The sequence below is a fragment of the Carcharodon carcharias genome, chromosome 20, assembly GCF_017639515.1.
Source record: "Carcharodon carcharias isolate sCarCar2 chromosome 20, sCarCar2.pri, whole genome shotgun sequence".
Classification (NCBI taxonomy): Eukaryota; Metazoa; Chordata; class Chondrichthyes; order Lamniformes; family Lamnidae; genus Carcharodon; species Carcharodon carcharias.
The window spans coordinates 39812873-39837531 of NC_054486.1; the positions used below are offsets into that span (position 1 = coordinate 39812873).

General features: G+C 44.9%; 1 protein-coding gene across 4 annotated transcripts in view; it reads left to right on the top strand.

Moving 5' to 3' along the window:
- The window catches only part of g2e3 (G2/M-phase specific E3 ubiquitin protein ligase), a 301615-nt gene that overhangs the window by 271319 nt on the left and 5637 nt on the right, over window positions 1-24659 (top strand). For 3 of the 4 annotated variants that reach the window (XM_041214819.1, XM_041214820.1, XM_041214821.1), the window contains one exon: window positions 22150-22364. In XM_041214819.1, coding sequence (XP_041070753.1) covers window positions 22150-22364 — 215 coding nt within the window. Of the gene's footprint in view, window positions 1-14315; window positions 14625-22149; window positions 22365-24659 lie in introns of those variants that run through there. The other variant, XM_041214823.1, reaches the window with a different exon arrangement.

Consider the following 24659-nt stretch of genomic DNA (forward strand, 5'->3'; position numbering starts at 1 on the left):
GAGAGCGCCACAATCAGATGCAGTGGAGTTTTGATCTGATCCCAGTTGAAATCTCCACAGTTTCATTCCAGCAGTTTCAGATGTACACAAGGAAAGCTGGCACACTGATGACATTGTCACAATCAGATTACTATGTCGATTGCCCCCCGGAGAGCTGGCTCAGGGATTATGTCAAGCCACACTTGCCAGACCTTCAGGTCCAGAGCGGCATTCCCCCATGTAATAGTCCGGCATCTGGGACCTTGACACACACCTCTGATCCCGCATAGTCGTTGCCGTCTGGCAGACATTTCAGGAGTCACCAAGTGCTAGCTAGGTCCATCACGCAGGTGGATAATGGGAACTACTGTAGGACTCTAAGGGTGAGGTAATGTTTAGCTGTCCAAGCGGTCATGACATCATGCTACAGGCTGCCACGAGTGCCTAAGATCCCTGGCTATTATGAAATGTAACCCACACTGAAGCCTGACAAACACCAAGGAGGCATTGAAAGATGCAACTTGTTAGATTGACTCCAATGCAGATTGCCATGACAACATATAAGATCCACATTGACCAATCAGAAGCATCAGCAGAATAAGCCAGACTGCAAAATCTATACTCGCGAGGCCATCTGATATGATCCTCAGATGCACTTCAAAGATGTGCATTGCCTAACTACCATGTTAGAAGCTTTACTCATGTCATTGCAGTGGACAGAAAGGCGATGCACTGCAATAAGATGGTGCGTGACACAATGGGCCTGAAGCGCACAATGGGAGATAGGTAAGGGGGGAGCACTGGTTACACTTGTATGAACTCAAAGCATTGCATCAAGTAGTAGAGCCATTCACTGAATGAGAATTTCAGAGAAACAAAATATATTTACAGATGTGCAAAGTATATACAGTTAGTGAACATCTTACCCTACCGCTATGTCTAGGTGCTTCCCTGACATCCACAGCAAAGGTGGAGGCAGCCTGCTGGCTGATTGCCAGTGATGACCCTGGAGGCTGTCCTCTGGAGGGCCCCTGGTCTGTTTTGGGTTTCCTGCTGTGGGGCAGGTTTACCCTCCTTGGCCTGAGGAGGTGGGGTTGCTGGGGTCACAGGCAGAGGGGATTCAGGGCTACTGGACAGCCCAAGAGAATCCTGGGCAGATTGTCCCAGTGTGGTCCGGCTGATGCTGCTCCTCCCTGTGGATGCCCATGGATCCCTCCCTGACTTCTTGAAGAGAAGAGGCTCCTGGAGGGAGGTGCCCAGCCCCCTTTCCCCAGCTGGAACACTCTCATGGCTGAAGCAATGGTGTGCAGATTCTCGCACTTTTTCTGGAAGAAGCTGAGTGTTCTGCTGATCCACGGTCTCCATGACAGTCACCATGCTTCCAATGGTGACTTTGATGCTCTGGCGACACAACAACATCAGATTGAATGTGGATGGACTCCTCCATCCTCTGTTCTAATCTGCTGACGACCTCTGGCAACTCTGCCTGCTGTACCCTTGTCTGACTTTGGAGCTCCAACATCTCTCTGAGGGCCGATTCCAGAGGCTCATTATTGGACTTGAACTGAGCAGGAGCTTGGCCTCCAGCAGTCCTCTGAGTGTCAGTGACTTGGCTGTCACCGCCTCTGCCTGCTGTGGACTCGAATCTGTGCTGTGATCACCAGATGGTGACCCCAAGTCTGCTCTAAAAGTAGGTCCCTCAGGTGTGCCTCTGCACTGGTGGAGGGTGCAGGTGAATGTAGTGATGGCTGTACATCTGGTGGGTCCTCATGATCCTCATCAGAGGAGGTCTGGGGACTGGGCTGCGGGGCTGGCTGGCTGTGTACCTCCCCCTTTTCTTGATGGTGCCTATAATAGAGAGAAGAGAAAATCGGCTCATCCGACGCCTCAACAAGAAACTTTTTCTCTTTCTCTCAAGTGCTAAGGAACGCAAGCTCCAACATCTCATCGACACCAACACCCATCTAGGACCCTCCACCCCTGCCTGTCCCTCCGTCCCCACCCTTTCTTCCAGTCCCAACCCCAGCCGTGTATTCACTATACCCCCTGACCTTCCCCTCTCCGATGCTGAACATTCAGTGCTCAGCAAAGGACTTAGTTTCATACCCTTACGCCCTCACCTCAATGAATTTCAGGCTCGGCATGATACTGAACTCTTCTTCCGCCGTCTTCATCTCCGGGCTCACTCCTTTGGGCAGGAGTCCTCTCCCAGTTCAACGGATCCTTTTACCCATCTCCAATATTCTCCCTCCACCTGGACCCCTCCCTCTGGATTCTTACCTTCTCTCGATCTTTTCATTGAGAACTGTCGGCGCGACATTAGTCGTCTCAATTTTTCTGCTCCTCTCACCCATTCTAACCTGTCTCTCTCTGAACTTACTGCACTCCATTCTCTCAGGTCCAACCCTGACATTGTCATCAAACCCGCTGACAAGGGTGGTGCTGTTGTTGTCTGGCGTACTGACCTCTACCTCGCAGAGGCTGAGCGTCAACTCGCAGACACTTCCTCCTACCTCTCCCTGGACCATGACCCCACCACTGAACATCAAGCCACTGTTTCCAGGACTGTCACTGACCTCATCTCCTCTGGGGATCTCCCTCCCACAGCTTCCAACCTGATAGTCGCCCAACCTCGGACGGCCCGCTTCTCTCTCCTACCCAAAATCCACAAACAGAACTGCCCCGGTAGACCGATCGTCTCAGCTTGGTCCTGCCCCACAGAATTCATTTCTCGTTATCTTGACTCCCTTCTCTCTCCCCTTGACCAGTCCCTTCCCACCTACATCCGTGATTCCTCTGACACCTTACGTCACATCAACAATTTCCAGTTCCCTGGCCCCAACCGCTTCCTCTTCACCATGGACGTCCAATCCCTCTACACCTCCATCCCCCACCAGGATGGTCTGAGGGCCCTTAGCTTCTTCATCAAACAGAGGCCCGAACAATCCCCATCCACCACTACTCTCCTCCGTCTGGCTGAACTTGTTCTCACACTGAACAATTTCTCTTTCAACTCCTCTCACTTCCTCCAAATAAAAGGTGTGGCTATGGGTACCCGCATGGGCCCCAGCTATGCCTGTCTCTTTATGGGGAATGTGGAACATTCCTTGTTGCAGTCCTACTCCGGCCCCCTTCCACAACTCTTTCTCCGGTACATCGATGATTATTTCGGTGCCGCTTCATGCTCTCGTCAGGACTTGGAAAAATTTATTAATTTTGCTTCCAATCTCCACCCCTCCATCATTTTCACGTGGTCCATCTCTGACACTTCCCTTCCCTTCCTTGACCTCTCTGTCTCAATCTCTGGTGATAGACTGTCCACCAATATCCATTACAAACCCACCGACTCCCACAGCTATCTCGACTACAGCTCCTCACACCCCGCTTCCTGTAAGGACTCCATCCCATTCTCTCAGTTCCTTCGCCTCCGTCGCATCTGTTCCGATGATGCTACATTCAAAAACAGTTCCTCTGACATGTCCTCCTTCTTCCTTAACCGAGGTTTTCCACCCACAGTCGTTGACAGGGCCCTCAACCGTGTCCGGCCCATCTCCCGCGCATCCGCCCTCACGCCTTCTCCCTCCCAGAAACATGATAGGGTCCCCCTTGTCCTCACTTATCACCCCACCAGCCTCCGCATTCAAAGGATCATCCTCCGCCATTTCCGCCAACTCCAACATGATGTCACCACCAAACACATCTTCCCTTCACCCCCCTTATCGGCATTCCGTAGGGATTGCTCCCTCCGGGACACCCTGGTCCACTCCTCCATCACCCCCTACTCCTCAACCCCCTCCTATGGCACAACCCCATGCCCACGCAAAAGATGCAACACCTGCCCCTTCACTTCCTCTCTCCTCACCGTCCAAGGACCCAAACACTCCTTTCAAGTGAAGCAGCATTTCACTTGCATTTCCCCCAACTTAGTCTACTGCATTTGTTGCTCCCAATGTGGTCTCCTCTACATTGGAGAGACCAAACATAAACTGGGCGACCGCTTTGCAGAACACCTGCGGTCTGTCCGCAAGAATGACCCAAACCTCCCTGTCGCTTGCCATTTTAACACTCCACCCTGCTCTCTTGCCCACATGTCTGTCCTTGGCTTGCTGTATTGTTCCAGTGAAGCCCAACGCAAACTGGAGGAACAACATCTCATCTTCCGACTAGGGACTTTACAGCCTTCCGGACTGAACATTGAATTCAACAACTTTAGGTCGTGAGCTCCCTCCCCCATCCCCACCCCCCCTTTCTGTTTCCCCCTTCCTTTTTTTTTCCAATAAATTATAAAGATTTTCCTTTTCCCACCTATTTCCATTATAAAAAAAAATTTAAAAAAAAACCCCACTTGAGTGCCCTACCATCCATTCTTAATTAGCACATTCATTTAGATAATATCACCAACTTTAACTTTAACACCTATGTGTTCTATTGTACTATTGTCGTTGACATCTTTTGATGATCTGCTTCTATCACTGCTTGTTTGTCCCTACAACCACACCACCCCCCCTCCACCTCTCTGTCTCTCTATCTCTCCGCCCCCCACACACACACCTTAAACCAGCTTATATTTCAGCTCGTTCCTGGACTCGAACTCAAGTTCTGTCGAAGGGTCTTGAGGACTCGAAACGTCAACTCTTTTCTTCTCCGCCGATGCTGCCAGACCTGCTGAGTTTTTCCAGGTAATTCTGTTTTTGTTTTAGAGAAAATTAATGATTGGCTGGATAGTCACCCACATTAAAAGGCACTCGCAATTTCAGTGGCTGGGCAAAGAGTAGTGGATTGGGCCTCACTAGCTTGTTGGAGGATGTCGATCCCACCTTCAGCGCAGGCACGGTCCCTGCCTTCACCAGTCAGCTCTGCCACCTGTTCCTCATAGGGAGGGCCGAGTGCCCTCAACTCCGGCTGCCCCCCTCCATTTTGGGATCTCCTTTTTGCTGTGGACAGCCTTCTCCTGCATAAAGACTGAGGGTCAGACTGTGAGCAGGATGTGTGGCAATGCAGATCAAAAGCATGTGTGTTCTGAGTGGACCTCTATAAAATGAGGACATGACTTGTGCAGGATCTGACAAGAGATGAAGTTGTAAAAGTGTGTGTGAGAGAATCAGTGGTGATGCCCCTTGTGCTAGAAGTTTGTAAGATCCCTATGGATTGTAATTCTGCGAATGCCTGATGGTCTTGTGAGAGTTAGGAAAGGGTTGACTTACCCTGGCGGAGCAGATGAGATCATTCATCCTCTTCCTGCACTGATAACGGTCCTCTTCTGTGGGGCACAGGTACTGACCACCCTGACGACTTGCTCCCAAGCCTTGGCCATGAGATTGGTGGACCTCCAGCTTCCATCATGAGGGGTAAATACCTCTCGTCAATCCTCAACTGCCTGGCAGAATGCCACCAGTGCGGGTACACTGCTTGTCACTTCTCAGGGCCATTCCGGTGCTTGCTACGACAAGTCCTGGGCTGCAGAGAGTGAATATGTACACGAGTGCCATTTAAATATGGCACCCAGAAAAATGAGCTGATGAGGTAATGGTGGGCATCTTAGCTCATCCTGCCACGAGATACAATGTTCTACTCATTTATGTATTATATGAGATGAAAAGCAGATGATCTGGTACGGAAACCAGCCACTCCAGCCGGTGGGAGCTGCATCACCATTCCACCTCCAACAGCATTTAGTCTCTGGAGCAGAAAATTCGGCCCTTACTTATTTGGCTCTCTTTTTCGCATTGCTGGTAGCCAGTGGTGTGGGCTGAAAATGAGATGCAAACTAGCACACAAAAGCAAAAAGGATGCTAATTCTCTTCATCCATGCACTAGACACATCGCCTGTTGGACACACCAGTAATTTAGATAAAGAAGAGCCAATAGATGTGCTATACTTGGATTTACAAAAGACATTCGATAAGGCGCCACAGAAAATAATGCAAAGATATGGGCTCATGGAATTGGGGGTGATATATTAGCATGGATGGAGGATTGCTTAACTGACAGGAAGCAGAGAGTATGGATAAATGGGGCATTTTCAAGTTGGCAGGCAGTGACTAGTGCAATGCCGTAAGGATCAGTGCTGTGGCTTCAGCTATTTACAATCTATATTAACTCAGCAGTGTCGAAGGGTCATGAGGACTCGAAACGTCAACTCTTTTCTTCTCTGCCGATGCTGCCAGACCTGCTGAGTTTTTCCAGGTAATTCTGTTTTTGTTTTGGATTTCCAGCGTCCGCAGTTTTTTTGTTTTTATCTACAATCTATATTCATGACTTAGACAAAGAGACAGAGAGCAATGTATCTAGGTTTGAGATGATATAAAGATAGGTGGGAATGCAAACTGTGAAGAGGACACAAAGAGGCTGCAAAGAGATTTAGGCGGGTTAAGTGAATGGGCAACAAGGTGGCAGATGGAGTAAATTGGGTATAAGTTTGAGGTTATTCACATTGGTCATAAGAATAGAAACGCAGAATATTTTTTAATAGGCATGACACTTGTAAATGTTGATGTTCAGAGAGACTTGGGTACTAGTACAAGCAACACAAAGTTAGCATGCAGATACAGCAATTGGAGAAGTAAATAGCATTTGGAATTGAAGCCCAAGCTCCACCATGATCATATTGAATAGCAGTACAGGCTTGACTAGCCCCATAGTCTTCTCCTGCTGCAATTTCTTATGTTCTTATATAATATAGGCCAAGTTTGCTCACCCTTCACTCCTTCTGCCACTGGCGCAAAGTGGTAGCAGTGTGTACCCTCTACAGGATGCACTGCAGCAACTCACCAAGCCTTTGACTGCACATTCCAATCCTGTGACCTCTACCACCTAAAAGGACAAGGGCAGCACAAGCATGGGAACACCACCATCTGCAGGTTTCCCTCCAAGCCACACACCATCCTGACTTGGAATTATATTGTCATCCCTTCACTGTCGTTGGCCCAAAATCTTGGAATCCTCTTCCTAAACAGCACTGTGGGTGTAGTTGCACTATATGGACTGCTCACCACCACCTTCTCAAGGGCAATTAGGGATGGGCTAGCCAACAATACCCATATCCCGTGAACAAATACATTTTAAAAACCCTCATCATAGGGTTCTCCCAGGAACAAATCTAGTAAACTAGCTTCTTTCTTTCGCAGTTTTAAAATTCTAAGTCAAATTCTAAATGTTAATTTATTCTATTACTGCCTTAGTTTCTGCACTTCTCAGCAATTTGCCTACAAATTTGTTCTTTATTTCCTTCTGACTGGAGGTCTATAGTATATCCACAGCAGTGTGATTGACCCTTTTCTGTTCCTCAGTTCAAACCATATGACCTCATTTGATGATTTTTCCTATATATCACCCCTCTTCATGTCCATGATTGTTTCTTTAACGAATATTGCAAGCCCCTCATTTTTTTATCCCCCTCAGTTTTGAAAATCTTGTAACTGGGGATGTTGATCTGCCATTCTTACCCTTCTTTAAACCACTTTAGCAATGATATACTTCACTGTGTCTGTCTGTGCCCTTTATTTATCTGCCTTATTCAATAAATTCCTTGCACTGAAGTGTGTACCATTAATTACTGAACATTTTTTTGGTTGCGTGTTTTCTCTGCCTTCCATGCTGGCTTATTTACTTCCTGCTATTCATTTCCAGCTTTAAAATCTGTGACCTTTAAAACCTGCTTGTTGCATAGAAATTATGGGCAGAACTTTGCCCTTGGTGGGCATGCGGGCCCCACCGGCTCGGCGGTGGACGGACAGCCAACCTCCACCACCTTAACGGGTCCCACTGCCATTTTGAGTGGCCGGGCTAAATAAGGCCTGCCCGACAGGAAGCGCTATGTGCTTCCTCTGTGTGTGTGTGTGTGTGTGTGTGTGTGTGTGTGTGTATATATATGTGTGGGGTGGGGGGGTGTTGATGGGATCCTTCCCCCCCACCCAATCTGTCAAAGTGTGCTCTTTTGCACATGCGCGCAAAAGAGTGCACTGCTCCCTGAGACCAAATGCTGTCTCAGGGAGATTACTGACAGGTAAAAAAAACACCAAAAATATTTAAATTATTAACATGCCCCCCTCATGTGACAATGTCACACGAGATGGGACATGTTAATAAGAAACATTAACTTTATGAAACTTTTTAAAAACAGACATGAAACCTCATCCCAGTGGATGAGGTTTCATGTATTATCAGACGCCCGCTGTGGCTTCTGGCCTGCCTGCCAGCTTAAAGTTGGAAGGGTAGGGTCTTTAACAATCTTAATTATCATGTCAATGGCCTTAATTGGCCATTGACAGGTGGGCGGGCGGACAGCTGATTTCGCTGTCCGTCCGCCTTCCTGAAAATTTAAAGGGACCGGGATGACGTCGGGGTTTCTCCCAATGTCATCCGCGTCATTTTCCCGTCGGCGAGCGAGCCCCACCCCCAAATCGCCGACGGGAAAATCCTGGCCTATGTTTTCTGGCCTTGAACAGACCTGTATTCATAAAGGCATTGAGGTATATCCAAGAGGGATTAGTTAAGTCCATCTAGTAATGTCATTTTCTTGAGATTTTTGATTGCCTTCAAAGTTAGGGAAGAGGTGAATTTTCTAGGTTTTATTTTCCTTAAATTGGGTGTGTTAATTTCTCTTTGTATTCCCCAAGAGACAATAATCCTGATTGGGCAGGGTCATGTGTAAAGTTGCGATAACAGCAACAGTTTGCATTTATTTAGTGCTTTTAATGTAATTAAATGTCCCAGGTGCTTGACAGGTGCATTAAGGAACAAAATTTGACACCAAGATGAAAAGATAATATTTGCCAGATGACCAAAAGCTTAGTCAAAGAGGTGGGTTTTCAGGGGTGTTTTGAAGGAGAAAGGAGAGTAGAATCGGAGAGGAGAGATATAGGGGGGGAATTTTGGAGCTTAGGGCCTAGGCAGCTGAGGACATGGCCAGCATGACTAAAATCAGATATGTCAGAATTTGTGGAGTGCCGGGATCTGAGGAGATTTGGCGGGGTGATGGTGGCAGCGGTGGTGTAGGAGATAAGGAGGAACAAGGTCAATAAATGATTAGAAAACAAGGATGGGGATTTTAAAATCAAGGTGTGCCTTGACCAGGAGCCAAAGTAGGTCAGCAAACATAGGGGGGATGGGTGAGCAAGTTAGGATGTGGACAGCTGGGCTTTGAATTACCTCAAGTTTGGAGAGGGTAAAATGTTGGATATTGGCCAGGAGTGCATTGGAATAATCAAATCTAGCAGTAATAAAGGCATGGGAGAGGGTTTCAGCTGCAGACAGGTTGAGGCAAGGTCGAAGATGGGCAATGTTACGAGGTGGAAATAGGAGGTCTTGATGTGGACATGTGGTAGGAAGCACATCCCATGGTCAACTATAACACAAAGATTGTGAACAATCTGGTTTAGTTTCAGGCAGCTGCCAGGAAGAGGGATGGAGTCAATGGTGAGGGCACAGAGTTTGTGATGAAAATTGAAGATCAACAGTGGTAAATGTCTTCAGTCCCCCACTGTTTAATAAGAGAAAATTTCTGCTGATCCAATAATGGACGTCAAACAAGCAGTCAGTCAATTTAGAGACAAAGGAGGGGTCAAGAGAGGTGGAGGAGAGGTATCATCAGCATACATATGGAGACTGATTTCAGATGATGACACCAAGGGACAGCACGTAGTTGAGGAAAAGGGCCAATGATAGATCCTTGGGAGACACTGCAGGTAATAGCGTGGGAGTGAAAAGAGAAGCCATTACCTGTGATTCTTTGGCTACAACAGGATAGATGTGAATGAAATTAGGCAAGTGCAGTCCACCCGGCCAGTTGATGGGGGAAGAGGCATTGAAGTAGTATTTCATGGGTAGATATGTCAAAGTTCAAAGAGGGATAGTTTATCTTTGTCACAGTCACATTGGATATAATTTGTGACTTTGGTAAGAGTTATTTCTGTACTGTGACAGGGCAGAAATCTGTTTGGACGGATTCAAACCAGGTGTTCTGATAAAGATGGATAATGATTTGGGAGGTGACGACTTTGGTGAAGAAAGTGAGGTTGGAGATGGAGCAGTAGTTTGCAAGGGTCAGGTGTTGGTTTTTTGAGGAGCAAGGAGATGATAGCTAGAGGACTGTTTTTGATGAGAGCACATCATTGAGTGGTTAGCAGTTTATTGGGATTGGGGTCTAGAGAGCAAGAGATGGGCCTCATTGACAAGATGAGCTTAGAGAGGGGAGATAGGAGAAACAGGAGTAAGATGCAAATTCGGGTTCAGAGCAAAGGATGGACCATTATGAAGAAGAATCATATTAGACTCAACGTTAACTCTGTTTCTCTCTCCACAAATGCTGCCAGACCTGCTGAGTTTTGCCAGCATTTTCTGTTTTTATTTCAGATTTCCAGCATCTGCAGTATGTTGCTTTCATGAACTCTAATAGATGGTGTGAGCATTGGGTCTTTCTCACTTTTTAATGTTTGCATCTCTATAAATGCAAATGGTGGTCACACTCAGGAATAGATGATTCTCCAGACTACCTCCACTTCCTTTGATTCTCTGATTGCAGCAACAACAGCTCAATTGATTGGACATGGTGACTTTTAGTCTGACATTATTTTTGATAGTATTGTTGTTCTTTTCCCTCTTCCTTCATGCACCCTTATTGGCAGGTATTGGCCAGGCAGAGTGCATCAGAAGTGCGCTCTAGCTGTCCAGGCTTCATGTAAATGATGATTTAGTGAGCCTTGTTAGTAAAGTTGAACCACAACTTGCTGCAAGCCCATTACATAGCAAGGCCTTGCACCTGGAAGTAGGTTGGAATTAAGAACACAATTACAGTCCTTGAGAGACTGTGGATCTGGCTGCTGGTCTCTGGGAACCCCATGACTCTAATCATCTAGTTGCTATTAGAGAAAAGCCTCCACAGTGAATAAAAAAAAAGTTGGTTACTTTACCTGTTGGTTTGCCTGACATTTTGGATCCCTCCATTTGGAGGAGGGGTTCAGTTGCTACACCCATTGCTAACATTTAGGGTATCGCTGTAAATTGGAGGTAATTTATGCTCCCTTTCTCTTCCCCAGCACCTGGAAAATGAGCATTTTAGATAATTACGCAAGGAAGTAATTTCCCATGTTCAAGTGAAATACCATATAGAAAATTTCACATATCGGTAGTACTCCATTGAATGTAGAATGATACTAGAAAACATTATCATTAGACTTCATCTGTGATCATTGAATTTCCATTTCTAACAGAAAATTACCATTCCTTTATTTCCATAGCTGCCAAATCTGAATTGGAATGTAAATTTCATTTGTAGATGCTTAAAGAACTTAAATGCATTTCCAGGACAAAAGTTTGTCAACTTCTTGGGAAGAACTTTCCCATTGGCGAGCGGGGCGGGTATCCCGACATCACCGCGCACCATTTAGATTTTCAGTTCAGCAGGCATACAGCCAACTCGGCTGCGTGCTCACCAAACTGTCAAAGGCCATTTAAAACCTAATTAATTCAATTTGATGAGCTGCCCATCCAACCTTAAGGTTGGCAGACAGGCGAAAAGCCCAGGCAGCCTTCGTGTTTTTCATGAAACCTCATGAAGTGTTTTAAAATCTAATAAAAATTTATACATTTATTCTTCGACATGTCCCAGCTCATGTGATTGTGTCACATGAGGGGACATGTTTTAAAAGTGTTAAAAACCTTTATTTAAAACTTGAGTACTGAAACAAATCTCCCTGAGGCACCTCTGTGCCTCGGGGAGATCTCTGCGCTCTTTCGCGTGCACGTGCGAAAGAACGCAGGGAATTCTCCCCCCCGCACAGGGAGCGCTCAGTGCTTCCGTGCAAGCGTCACGTTGGGCGGACCTTAATTGGCCCGCCCATGTAAAATGGCAGCGCATCCCCGATTGGGGGCGCTGATTGGGTTTGCACCCGCCCCCGCGCAACCCCCCCCAAACGGGGGGAAATTCATGGCCCTTGTGTTTTTTTGGATCACATCCAAACAAAGATTAATAAAATTTTTGTTTGAATACTACTGTGCTGTCACCACTTGGCAGCTAAGGAGCTCTCAAATAGGATAAAGTAGCATTCCCCTGATCCAAGATAAAAGCAAAATTCTGTGGATGCTGGAAATCTGAAACAAAAAAATTGCTGGAAAAACTCAGCAGGTCTGACAGCATCTGTGGAGAGAAAGACAGTGTTAACGTTTTGAGTCCGTATGACTTCTTCAGAACTAAAGAGAAGTAAAAATATGGTGAAATATATACAGTTTAAGGGGGGTGGGACAGGTGAAGCTGGATAGAAGGCCAGCGATAGGCGGAGGCAAAGGAGAGATCGCAAAAGATGTCATAAACAAAAGGTGGAAGGGGTGTTGATGGTGGTGATACTGGCTAAAGGAGGTGCTAATGGTGACATTAAAAGTAGAAAGCAGGATGAGCAAGTGACAGATGGCCCTGGTAGGGGGAGGGGACAGTGTGGGAGAAAAGATAAAATAGGCTAAAAGGCGGGGATAAAACAATGAATGGAAATAAATTTTAAAAATAATATTAGAATAGGCAGGGAGAAAATATATAAAAATTAAAAAATAAATATTTGATAAAAGGGGATCAAAGAGACATGAGGATGGAGGAGAGAGTTAATGATCTGAAGTTGTTGAACTCAATGTTCAGTCCAGAAGGCTGTAAAGTGCCTCATCGGAAGATGAGATGCTGTTCCCCCAGTTTGCGTAGAGCTTCACTGGACCATTGCAGCAGGTCAAGGATGGACATGTGGGCTGAGAGCAGAATAGTGTGTTGAAATAGCAAGCGACAGGAAGATCTGAGTCATGCTTGCAGACAGACTGAAGGTGTTCTGCAAAGCGGTCACCCAGTCTGCGTTTGGTGTCTCCAAGGTAAAGAAGATCACATTGGGAGCAGCAAATGCAGTAGACCAAATTGATCCCCTGATCTATGTTAACTCATTGATTGTTTCCACTGCCAGCACCCTTATGGGCAGCAAGTTCCAGGTCATTACAACTTGCTGCATAAAGAAGTTCTTCCTCACATTCTCCCTGCATCTCTTGTCCAAAATCTTAACCTGTATTCCATGGTCCTTGTATAATCAACTAATGGGAAGAAATTTTCTTTGCCTTATCTAAGCCTGTCATAATCTTGTATACCTCTATCAAATCTCCCCCTCAATCTCCTTTGCTCCAAGGAGAACAACCCCAGCCTTTCCAATCTCATCTTGTAACTAAAAGCCCCAAGCCCTGGAACCAGTCTGGTAAACTTCCTCCGCATCCTCTCAAGGACCTTCAAGTCCTTCCTAAAGTGTGGTAACCAGAACTGGACACAATACATAGAAACATACATAGAAAATAAGAGCAGGAGTAGGCCATTCGGCCCTTCGAGCCTGCTACCGCTTTCTCCCCATATCCTTAGATCCCTTTCGCCCCAAGAGCTATATCTAACTCCTTCTTGAAAACATGCAGTGTTTTGGCCTCAACTATTTTCTGTGGTAGCAAATTCCACAGGCTCACCACTCTCTGGGTGAAGGAATTTCTCCTCATCTCAGTCCTAAATGATCTACCCCCCCTATCCTCAGAACCCCTGGTTCTGGACTCCCCCAACATTGGGAACACCCTTCCTGCATCTATCCTGTCTAGTCCTGTTAGAATTTTATAGATTCCTATGAGATCCTCCCTCATTCTTCTGAACTCCACGGAATATAATCCTAACCGACTCAATCTCATCTTATATGTCAGCCCCGCCATCCCAGGAATCAGTCTGATAAATCTTTGCTGCACTCCCTCTATAGCAAGAACATCCTTCCTCAGATAAGGAGACCAAAACTACGCACAATATTCCAGGTGTGGTCTCACCAAGGCCCTGTATAATTGCAGCAAAACATCCCTCCTCCTGTACTCGAATCCTCTGGCTATAAAGGCCAACATACCATTTGCCTTATTTACCGCTTGCTGCATCTACATGCTTGCCTTCAGCAACTGGTGTACAAGGACACCCAGGTCTCGTTGCACATTCCCCTCTCTCAATTTATAGCCATTCAGATAATAATCTGCCTTCCTGTTTTGCTACCAAAGTGGATAACCTCATTTGTCCACATTATACTGCATCTGCCATGCATTTGCCCACTCACTTAGCTTGTCCAACTCACACTGAAGCATCTCTGCATCCTCCTCACAGCTCACCCTCCCACCCAGCTTTGTGTCATCTGCAAATTTGGCGATATTGCATTTAATACTCAAGTTGGGACCTAATCAGAGCTTTATAAAGGTTTAGCATAACTTCAGCTTTCCAGTTAGCAACTGTTTCATCTTATCAAATATGACCCTTCCCATCACTATCTTTATTCTTATTTCTTTGTTGCATCTTCCATCTGCAGATATTATGCATTCTAAAGCGAAAGCTGAATAAACAACTCTAAAAGCAACTTGAAAGAGCTTGATTTGAAGTGTTGTTTTGTATGGATGTCAAACTTGGACTTTATGAAAGGAGGAGACCAACTTGCTAAATAGCTTTGAAATGTGGATTTGGAAGAGAATGGGAAGGATCTGCTGAACAGAAAAAGTTACAAGTGATGAAATGCTGTGGAGAGTGAATGAACAAAGAAATTTGGGAGGTGCTATGGTAAAAGAGGAAGGAAGAGAATATGGCTTGAATTTTTTTTTATTCGTTCATGGGATGTGCTGGCTATGCCAGCATTTATTGCCCTTGTTCAGAAGGCATTCTAAGAGTCACATATAGGCCAGGTAAGGATGGACATTAAAGGACATTAGCGAACCAGGGGAGTTTTTACAACAATTGACAATGGCTTCATGGTCATCATCACACTTTTAATTCCAGATTTTTATTGAATTCAAATTTCTTCCATGGTGGGATACGAACACAGATGCCCAGAGCATTACCCTTGGCATTACCAGTCCAATGACAATACCACTATGCCCTTGCAGGAAGTTATTGGTAAATGAAAAGATTGGCACAGGATAGAGAGATATAGAAAGACTGCAATGTTTCAAGAACCTGCCTCGATGAAGAGTATAACTTCCCTGCTTTTGTACTCAATGCCTCTATTTATGAAGCCCTAAGTAACATGTGCTTTGCTAACCATTCTCGATCTGTCCTGCCACCTTCAAAGATGCACATGAGCCTCCAGGTCCTTCTGTTCCTGCAAACCTTTTAGAATTGTGCAATTGGGCAGTATTTTATGGGGTTTGTAAGAGCAGGAAACATGGCGGACAGAGTGACCTAATTAGGTGGGAGCCAAAATTTTGGTTTCCTGATGCTGGGTTGAGATGCAGAGATTTAAGTCAGTGGTGGGCAGATTGGGCTTCACGCCTTCCCATGGTGGATTCCTACTCATAATACATTTGCATGCCATGAATATCTTAAGGGAAATTAGAGATGGGCAACAGATGCTGACCTAGCCAGTGATGTCCACTTCTGTGAAAGAATTTAAAAGAAAACTCATTAAAAATGTTTGTAACTACACCCTACAAGATTAAATCAGTGGTATACGGGAATCTCGTGGCACCTGGTCCATGTGTATTTAAAGGTAGCATGCTACAGTTGGCTTTGTGCAGTTGTGGCTGAGGTCAGTGGTTATCTTTGTTGAAGCTGCAGCAAAAGGGAGGGGGGTGGGGGGCAGGAGAATGGCAGCTTGCATGGATGGTTGGGATTGGCAAGGGGGAGTCAGAGGAAGTGGGGTCAGGGGCATGGAGTGAAAGAGTGATCCAAGGGAAGATCCAAGGAGCAGAAGATATGATGCGACAAAGGAGGGCTCTTGGTTGCAACACAAGCAGCAGCCAGCACTCGAGGGAGTGGGTGGTCAGGATGTAGCTATCCAGGAAAGGCATTGTAGAAGACAGGCACAGACACGTCATGCCGTCCTCAAGACAAGAACAAACTGCAGGTGTTAAAGAAGCAATGCCAGAGCCAACTGAGGCTGTCCCAGGAAGTGGTTATTGAAATATGTGGGATTGTGCAGCAAGACCTACAGCCATATGGATTTGGTGGAATCTCATGCCACTGGCCCTCAAGGTTACTGTGGCACTTAAATTTTTCACCATCCATGCTTTCCACAGCTCCATGTCATGTAGCATATCACAGACTGCCATACACAGGTACATAAAGGAGGTGACCAATGCCCCTTCCATTGTTCAAATGAATTCATCAATTACTGCACAAATGACGAAAGCCAGGCAGCAAGGACCTTGGACTTTGTAGCCATCGCTTATTTCCCTAGAGTGCAGGGGATTATTGACGGCACTCATGGTCATTAGAGCTCGCTGGGACCAGCCAATAGCATTTGTGAATCCAAGGGCTTTCATTCTTTGTGCAACTGGACATGACTCTTGCGTTTTGCATAACTTGCAGTTCCAAGAGTTTTTTGAGGCCCCAGCCCAGGTTCATGGTGGGATCCATCAATGAATACCTGTCCCTGTCATGTGATTGCATGCGTCTCCTGTGCATGCTGCAGACTAAATTTTAATTAGGATTGCATGGGAGCTGGCTCCTGATATGAGAGCGGAAAGTGATGCCCACATCCAGGAATCAGGAACGGTTATCAGGAAGGCATGCCACAGATAAAATATTGCCCATTGAATCTATATTCCCTCTTCCTATTCCTCCTGCCAATATGCATCACCTCGCACTTCTCTGTATTACATGTTCTACTTGTCTGCCCATTCTGCTAACTTATCTATGTCCTGTTCCAGGCAATTAGTATTGTCCCCACTGTTTGCCACTCTTCCAAGTTTGATATCATCAAATTTTGAAATTTTACTCAAGATCCAAGTCATTAAAAATAGAAGTGTCCCTTACACAGACCCTTGGTGAACGCCACTGTCTACCAGCCTCCAGTCTGAAAAACAACCATGTAACAATTGCTGCCTCCTGTCCTTAAGCCAATTCTTTATCTTTATTCTTTACTTATTCTCCTATTCAGCATTTATATGGTACCTTGTCAAATGCTTTCTTAAAATCAATATCGACAACATCCGCAGTATTCTCATCAATCATCTGGTTAGTTCATGAAGAAGTTCAATTAGATTAGTCAAGCAAGATCTGCCTTTTACAAATTCATGCTGGCTCTCCATAATTAACTCAAACCTCAAAAGTGCCTGTTGGCTTTTTTTCCCCCAAAACCTTACCCACCACTTATGTTAAACTAACTGGCTTGTAGTTGCTAGGACTGTTGGCGCATCCTTTCTTGAATAAGGGTGTCACATTTGCCACTCTCCAATCCTCTGGCACCTCCCCCATATCTAGGGAATTAAGATTAAGAGAAGCCCTTTTGCAACTCAGGATGATTTATATACCCTAAACAGAGTTGCCCTTTCCAGTACCACCACCATTTCAATTTTCACACTACCCATTGCCTTCACTATCTCAGCTTCTATCAATATTTTGTCAGAGTCTTCCTTCTTAGTAAACACCGATGCAAAGAACTTATTAAGTATTTTATCCTTGTCCTACACCTCTAAGCATATCTCACCCTCATTGTCCCTAATAAGACCCAGTCCACCTCTTGCTACCCGCTTACTGTTTACCTGCTGGTAGATGTTTTTGGGTTTCCTTTTATGTTGTCTGTCATTCTATTATCATATCCATTCCTTACCAGTCTTATTTTCCTTTTCACCTCCCCTGTCAACCTACTGTATTTGACATGGTTCTCACTTGAAGAATTCACCTGACATGCATCACACACCCTCCTTTTTTTTGTTTCATCGTCATCTCTATCTCCCTCGTCATCCAAAGATCCTATTTTTGGCTGCCTCACCTCTCTCCCTTGTTGAAAGCTACGTTGCCTATACCTAAAGCATTTCTTCCTTAAAGATCACTCATTGTTTTGTTATAGTTTTTCCTGTCAATCTCTGGTTCCATTTTGACCTGGTTAGATCCCTTCTCATCACATTGAAAATGGCCCTTTTACAATTTAGAAGTTCTAATTAGATTGTTCCTTTGCACTTCTCTATTACTAATCTAAACTTTATGATATGATGATCCCTCTTACCCAAGTATTGCCTCGCAGACACCTGGTTCACTTGGCCAGCATCAGATCCAGCAATGCCTCCTTTCTAGTTGAAATGAGAGCATACTGATCAAAGAAGTTCTCCTAAACACATTTCAGAAATTCCTTCCCCTCCTTACCATTTACTCTAACATTATTCCAATTGATTTTTGGGTAATTAAAGCTCCTCAGTATCACCACTCTATAGTTATTGCACATTCCTGTGACTTCTCTACAGATTTGTTCTCCTATTCCTCTCTCTCTATTTGAAAGCCTATAGAATACACCAAGTAGTGTGATCTTACCTTTTTCGCTCCTTGGCTCTGTTCTTGCCCCCTCAATGTCATTCGCTCTTTCCAACATAGCAATATTTTTCCTTATGTATCTTATCTGAACACTTTATATCCCCTACATTATAAAGAAGGCAAATGCACATGGGATACAGGGCAATTTGATAAGGTGGATTCAAAATTGGCTTCGATGTAGGAGACAGAGGGTAATGACAGAAAGCTGCTTTAGCGACTGCAGGTCAGTGTCCAGTGGTGTAGCACAGGGATCTGTGCTGGGTCCCCTATTATTTGTCATTTATATAAACAACATAGATGACGATGTGGGGGGTAGGATTAGTGAGTTTGCGGATGACACAAAGATTGGCCGGGTGGTTAACAGTGAGTGTCTTGGACTACAGGAAGATATAGATGGGATAGTCAGATGGGCAGATAAGTGGCAGATGGAATTTAACCCTGAAAAGTGTGAGGTGATACACTTTGAAAGGAGTAATTTGACAAGGAAGTATTCAATGAACGGCAGAACAGTAGGAAGTTCTGAAGAACAAAGGGACCTTGGCGTGTGTGTCCATAGATCTCTGAAGGCGGAGGGGCATGTTAGTAGGGTGATGAAAAAGGCAGATGGGACACTTGCCTTTATCAATGGAGGCATAGATTACAAAAGTAGGAGGTCATGTTGGAGTTGTATAGAACCTTGGTGAGGCCACAGCTGAAGTACTGTGTGCAGTTCTGGTTGCCACATAATAGGAAGGATGTGATTGCACTGGAAGGGGTGCAGAGGAGATTCACCAGGATGTTACCTGGGATGAAACATTTAAGTTATGTAGAAAGGTTGGATAGACGTGGGTTGTTTTCGTTGGAGCAGAGAAGACTGAGGGGTGACGTGATCGAGTTGTACAAGATTATGAGAGGCATGAACAGGGCGGATAGGGAGCAGCTGTTCCCCTTAGTTGAAGGGTTAGTCACAAGGGGACACAAATTCAAGGTGAGGGGCAGTAGGTTCAGAGGGGATGTGAGAAAAAACATTTTTACCCAGAGGGTGGTGACGGTCTGGAATGCACTGCCTAGGAGGGTGGTGGAGGTGGGTTGCCTCACACCTTTTAAAAAATACCTGGATGAGCACTTGGCATGTCATAACATTCAAGGCTATGGGCCAAGTGCTGGTAACTGGGATTAGGTAGGTAGGTCAGGTGTTTCTCACGTGTCGGTGCAGACTCGATGGGCCAAAGGGCCTCTTCTGCATTGTGTGATTCTGTGATATTAAGCGCCCAGTCCTCATCATTTCCATGATTGACACTATATCACATTTCCATACTGCTGTTTGTGCTTGTAACTCACCCACTTTATTCATCAACCTTTGTGTGTTTACATAATTGCATTGTTATCCTGTCCTCGGATTCGTCATAGTCCTTCTTAGTCCACTCCTGTCTAATTTGATTTTACTTCCTTCTCTAGTACTGTTCAAAACCCCTTTTAATGCAGCTTTTCTACTTCTACATGCAGGTGCCCATCCTTCACCAATTTAATTTATACCCTCCCCAACTACAGTAGCAAACCTCCCCATGGGAACATCGTCCCCAGCCCTGTTGAGGTGCAACCCGTTCCTTTTGAAGAGGCGCCTTCTGTCCCAGAATTATTCCCAATGCCACAAGAATCTGAAGCCCTCCCTCCTGCACCATGCCTCAAACCATGCATTGATCCTCCCTATCTTCCTATTTCTACTCAGGCACAATGTGACACTGGAAATAATCCAGAGATAACTCCCTCCCTAGCTCCTGAAAATTTGACTTTAGGATCTGCCCTTTCTATGTCGTTGGTACCAACATGTACCACAACTTCTGGTTCAGCCCCTTCCCCTGCAGAGTATTGTGAACCTTCCTTTGCCCTGGCACCAGGGAGGCAACACACCTGCCAGGGCTCACAATGACTTTTAAGGACTTGTCTGTCTGTACCCCTAATTATGGAATCTCCTCTATAACAACTTCATTTCTGCACTTTGCTGTTCCCTCCTGTACAGTCCCTTGCCCATTGGTGCCATGGTCTGGGCTGCGCTCCTTCACAATACCATCACTCCCAGCAGTCTCTAATGCTGAGTATCTTTTTGGCAGTGGCATAATGGCCAAAGACTGCTGTAATACCTGTTTCTTCCTACTCTTCTGGATTACCACCCACCTACTGTGCTGTCTCTGCCTGTGGTGTGACCACCTCCTGGAAAGTATGATCCAGGAATTTCATGCCCCCTGATGCTCTGCAGTGACTCCAGCTGCCCCTCAAGCCCAGAAATCATGAGCTGGAGCTGGAGTACTTGGAGAGACTTGCTCACAAGTGGTCACCCAAGCTATGTTAAGTGTCCCGAAGTTCCCACATGGTACAGGAATTGCAAGCAACAGGCATCAGGTTCCCATCCATGATGTTAAAAAAAAACCTTTGTTCCCAGTTAGTACCCTGATTAAACAATTAATTTGAATGAATACCTGCTCTGACCGAATGGCCTGCTCTGTGTTTATGCTTTCATTAAACCATTTACCATTATACTAAATGCAATTGAATATTTTTAATTTCCCAGCTCCCAATTTGAATGAATACCCTAGTTAAGAGAGAAAAAAAAGAAAACTATTCACCATCCAATCATTTACTTTCTCCCCTGTGATATCACACTATGATTTTCTTTAGAACACAGACTGTCTTTCATTGCTCCCTCTCAGGACCACTGTTTCATCCTCTCACTGCTCTCACAATGCTCCCTCTCAGACTCGCTCTTTTATCAACTCGCCACTCCGTGGTGCCGAGTGTGCTTACTAAAGTTGGTGAGCTGTAGATGCAGATTGCCACATGGAAATATGGTGCTATGGCGATAATGGAGATCTGACACAAAGAAGGTCCGGACTGGGGACTAAATATTAGTAGATACAATATGTTTAGGAAAGATGGAGAAGGAATGAAAGGGAGGACAGGTTGCAGTGCTGGAGAGAGAGGATGTCCCAAATGAGTCTAGGGCAGAATCTATTTGGCTAGTGCTAAGAAACAATAAATGTACCATTACAATGCTCAGTATATTTCATGGGCCACCTACTGATGGGAAAGATGTAGAGAAACAAATTTGCAAGGAAATTACAGAGAATTGCAAGAATTATAGGTTGGTTTTAATAGGACACGATTACTATTCCAGTTTATTTAAGGTTAATTAAAGTGTAAAGGGAAAATAGGCATTTCTGGACCTGGATCTTAGAAATGAGGGTGGGCCAAGTGGATCAAGTGTTGTTAGGAGAACCTTTTGCAGGGACAGTGATTATTGTAGCATAAGGTTTACATTAGCTGTGGAAAAGGACAAGGAACAAACCAGAGTAAGACGGATTGATTAATTGGGGGAAGGCAAACCTCAGTGGAGACGGATCTGCCCAGATAATTTGGAATCTAAAGATTGGCAGGTAAGACTGTAATTGAACAATGGGCTGCCTTTAAAGAGGAGATAGTTCAGATAGAGTCAAGGCACGTTCCTATGAGGGACTGCCTCCTATGCTTTAACCGTTCTATGATTCTATATTAAGGACATTCAAAATTTGCAATATTAGCAAGTTGTGTTTTTGTTGTATTTGAATCAAGATTTAAATCTGTTTTAATGTTTTTTAAGTTAACAGGAATTACATATAATTTCATGTTTGTTGCTAAAATCATACACCATGTATCTTAGTTATTTTCCCCTGTGAACAATTTGGACTACTTCTATTGTGTGTGTAAGATCCTTTCACTCTACAATTGTGAACCCTATGTTGCTGATCTAACTTATTTCTGAGGAATTTTCCCCCCTATTATTGATATTTGAAATGAGCTAGTGAAGCTTCAAATTCTAAATTTCTACAGATACAGTATTAAGCGATATCACAAGAGCCATCTCTTAATTTTCTGGTCCCTTATCTCAGATTCCGTGAAGGATTGAAAGTTCTTGGTGTGTTGGAAAACATTCAAAAATACCCAGAAGTATTTGCTGAGCTGTTGTGCTACAAACCTCAGAAGTTAACAGCAGAGACTTTTGGAAAACTTTTCTCAATCAACTTTTCACCAGATGGAAGCAACAGAAGGATTGCCGAATCTAGAGTGATTGGCTTCTGGAGGGATTACTTAGCAGATGTAGAAGGTATGATTAAGATTTTACAGAATATGTTTATGACACACTGTCCCCTGTACATCAAACAATATCTATTCTGTACAGCTCATCTAGCATCTTCCCAGTAAAAGGAACTGAAGAGTGAATAGTATTGGCATCAAATTATTTACTTTAAGTTTTGGGCTCATGTTGTCGAAGGGCAGTAATCATTAAAGATGAGAAGATGAAGAGGAAATTTGACAGTGTTCAAAATTATGCGGGGACTTGACAGAGTACATGGGGGAAAACTGTTCCTGTTCACGGAAGGATCAAGAACCAGAGGGCACTGATTTAAAGTGATTGGCAAAAAAAGCAACAGCAACATAAGGAAAACCTTTTCTACACAGTGAGTGGTTATGATCTGGAATGCACAGTCTGAAAATGGCAGATTCAGTTGGAATTTTCAAAAGAGGAATTATCTATAGATAAAAAAATTGAAGGACTGTAGGGGAAAGGCTGGTGAGTGGGACTAGCCAAATTGCTCTTCGGAGAGCCAGCACAAGCACTACAGGCCAAATGGCTGCTTCCTGTGCTATTATCATTCTATGATTCTATTCAATGATTGAAATTTTAACAAGGAGAATTTGCAAATAATCTGATTATTACTTTAAAATGTTTTACACGAAGTATGTTCTAGGTATCAGATAAATGTTCATTCTTTTTCATTTTTGGAAAGCAGTCCCTGATCATTTGTTAATTAGCTTGAAAACATCAAAAGATGTGCGTGCTTTCTGGTTTGAGGTTTCTCAAAAGTTAATTTTAGTTCAGTCAAAAGTTTAGCAATCCTGGAAGAAACAGTACTTTACATATTCTTTCACACATTAGTAGCAAGGTTACAGTTCACATCTCGGCCAGAGAATGGAATTTAATCTATTGCACTTGGATTTTCTAAAGTGTTGCCCCAAAGTACTTGCAGAAGGTGGGCTGTTGATGTGGCAGTTGTGTTTGCAGTGTAGGTCCAAAAACACTTTCAGACTGTTGTAGCTAAACTTCTTGAGGAGCGAATTGAGGTTAACCTGTCCTAGAGGTAGCTTTCTACTTAGCATTGGTGATGTGGGAAATGAGGGACGCTTCCAACGTCCCTGGTGACCATGTGTGCGGAAGGTGTGTCCAAATGCAGCTTCTAGCTAACCGGATTTCAGAGCTGGAGCTGCGGGTGGACTCATTGTGGAGCATCCGTGATGCTGAGCAAGTCATGGATAGCACGTTTAGCGAGGTGGTCACACCACAGTTGAAGATTGCACAGGCAAAAAGGGAATTGGTGACCATCAGGAACAGTAAAAGACTCAGGAAGGTAGTGCAGGAGTCCTCTATAGCCATCCTCCTCTCTAACAGATATACCGCTTTGGATACTTTTGGGGGGGGATGGCCTCTCAGGGGAAAGCAGCAACAGCCAAGTTCATGGCACCGTGGGTGGCTCTGCTGCTCAGAGGGGCAGGAGGAAAACAAGTGGCAGGGCTAAAGTGATAGGGGATTCAATAGTTAGGGGCACAGACAGACGCTTCTGTGGCCGCAAACGTGAATCAAGGAGGGTATGTTGCCTCCCTGGTGCCAGGGTCCAGGATATCACGGAGCGGCTGCAGGACATTCTGGGGAGGGAAGATAAACAGCCAGTGGTCATGGTACATATTGGTACCAACGACATAGCTGAACTAAGGGATGAGGACCTGCAAGCTCAGTACAGGAAGTTAGGAGATAAATTAAAATGCAGGACCTCAAATGTAGTAATCTCAGGATTACTCCCAATTCCACATGGTAGCGAGCGCAGGAATAAAGGGATAGACCAAATGAACACGTAGCTGGAGAGGTGGTGTAGCCAGGAGGGATTCAGATTCTTGAGGCACTGGGACCTGTTCTGGGGAAGGTGGGACCTTTACAGACCAGACAGGCTGCACCCAGGCAGAGCTGGGACCAGTGTCTTTGCGGGGGATTTTGCTAGTTCTGTTGGGGAGTATTTAAACAAATGTGGCAGGAGGATGGGATCCAAGGAGGAGGATCGGATAGGTCAGATTCAGATCAGAAAAATGGAGGTAGAACATTAGCTAGGGACGTTGTGATAGACATTGAGTTACAGGAGAAGCAAAGTTTACAAAGTGTCCAGCAAGGGAAATTGATGGGGTTAAACTGTTTATACTTCAATGCAAGGAGTATTACAAACAAGGTAGATGAGTTAAGGGCACAGGTAGACACGTGGCAGCAGAATGTCATTGCTATAACGGAGACCTGGCTAAAGGAGGGACAAAACTGGCAGCTTAATATTCCTGGTTATAGAGTCTTCAGACACGA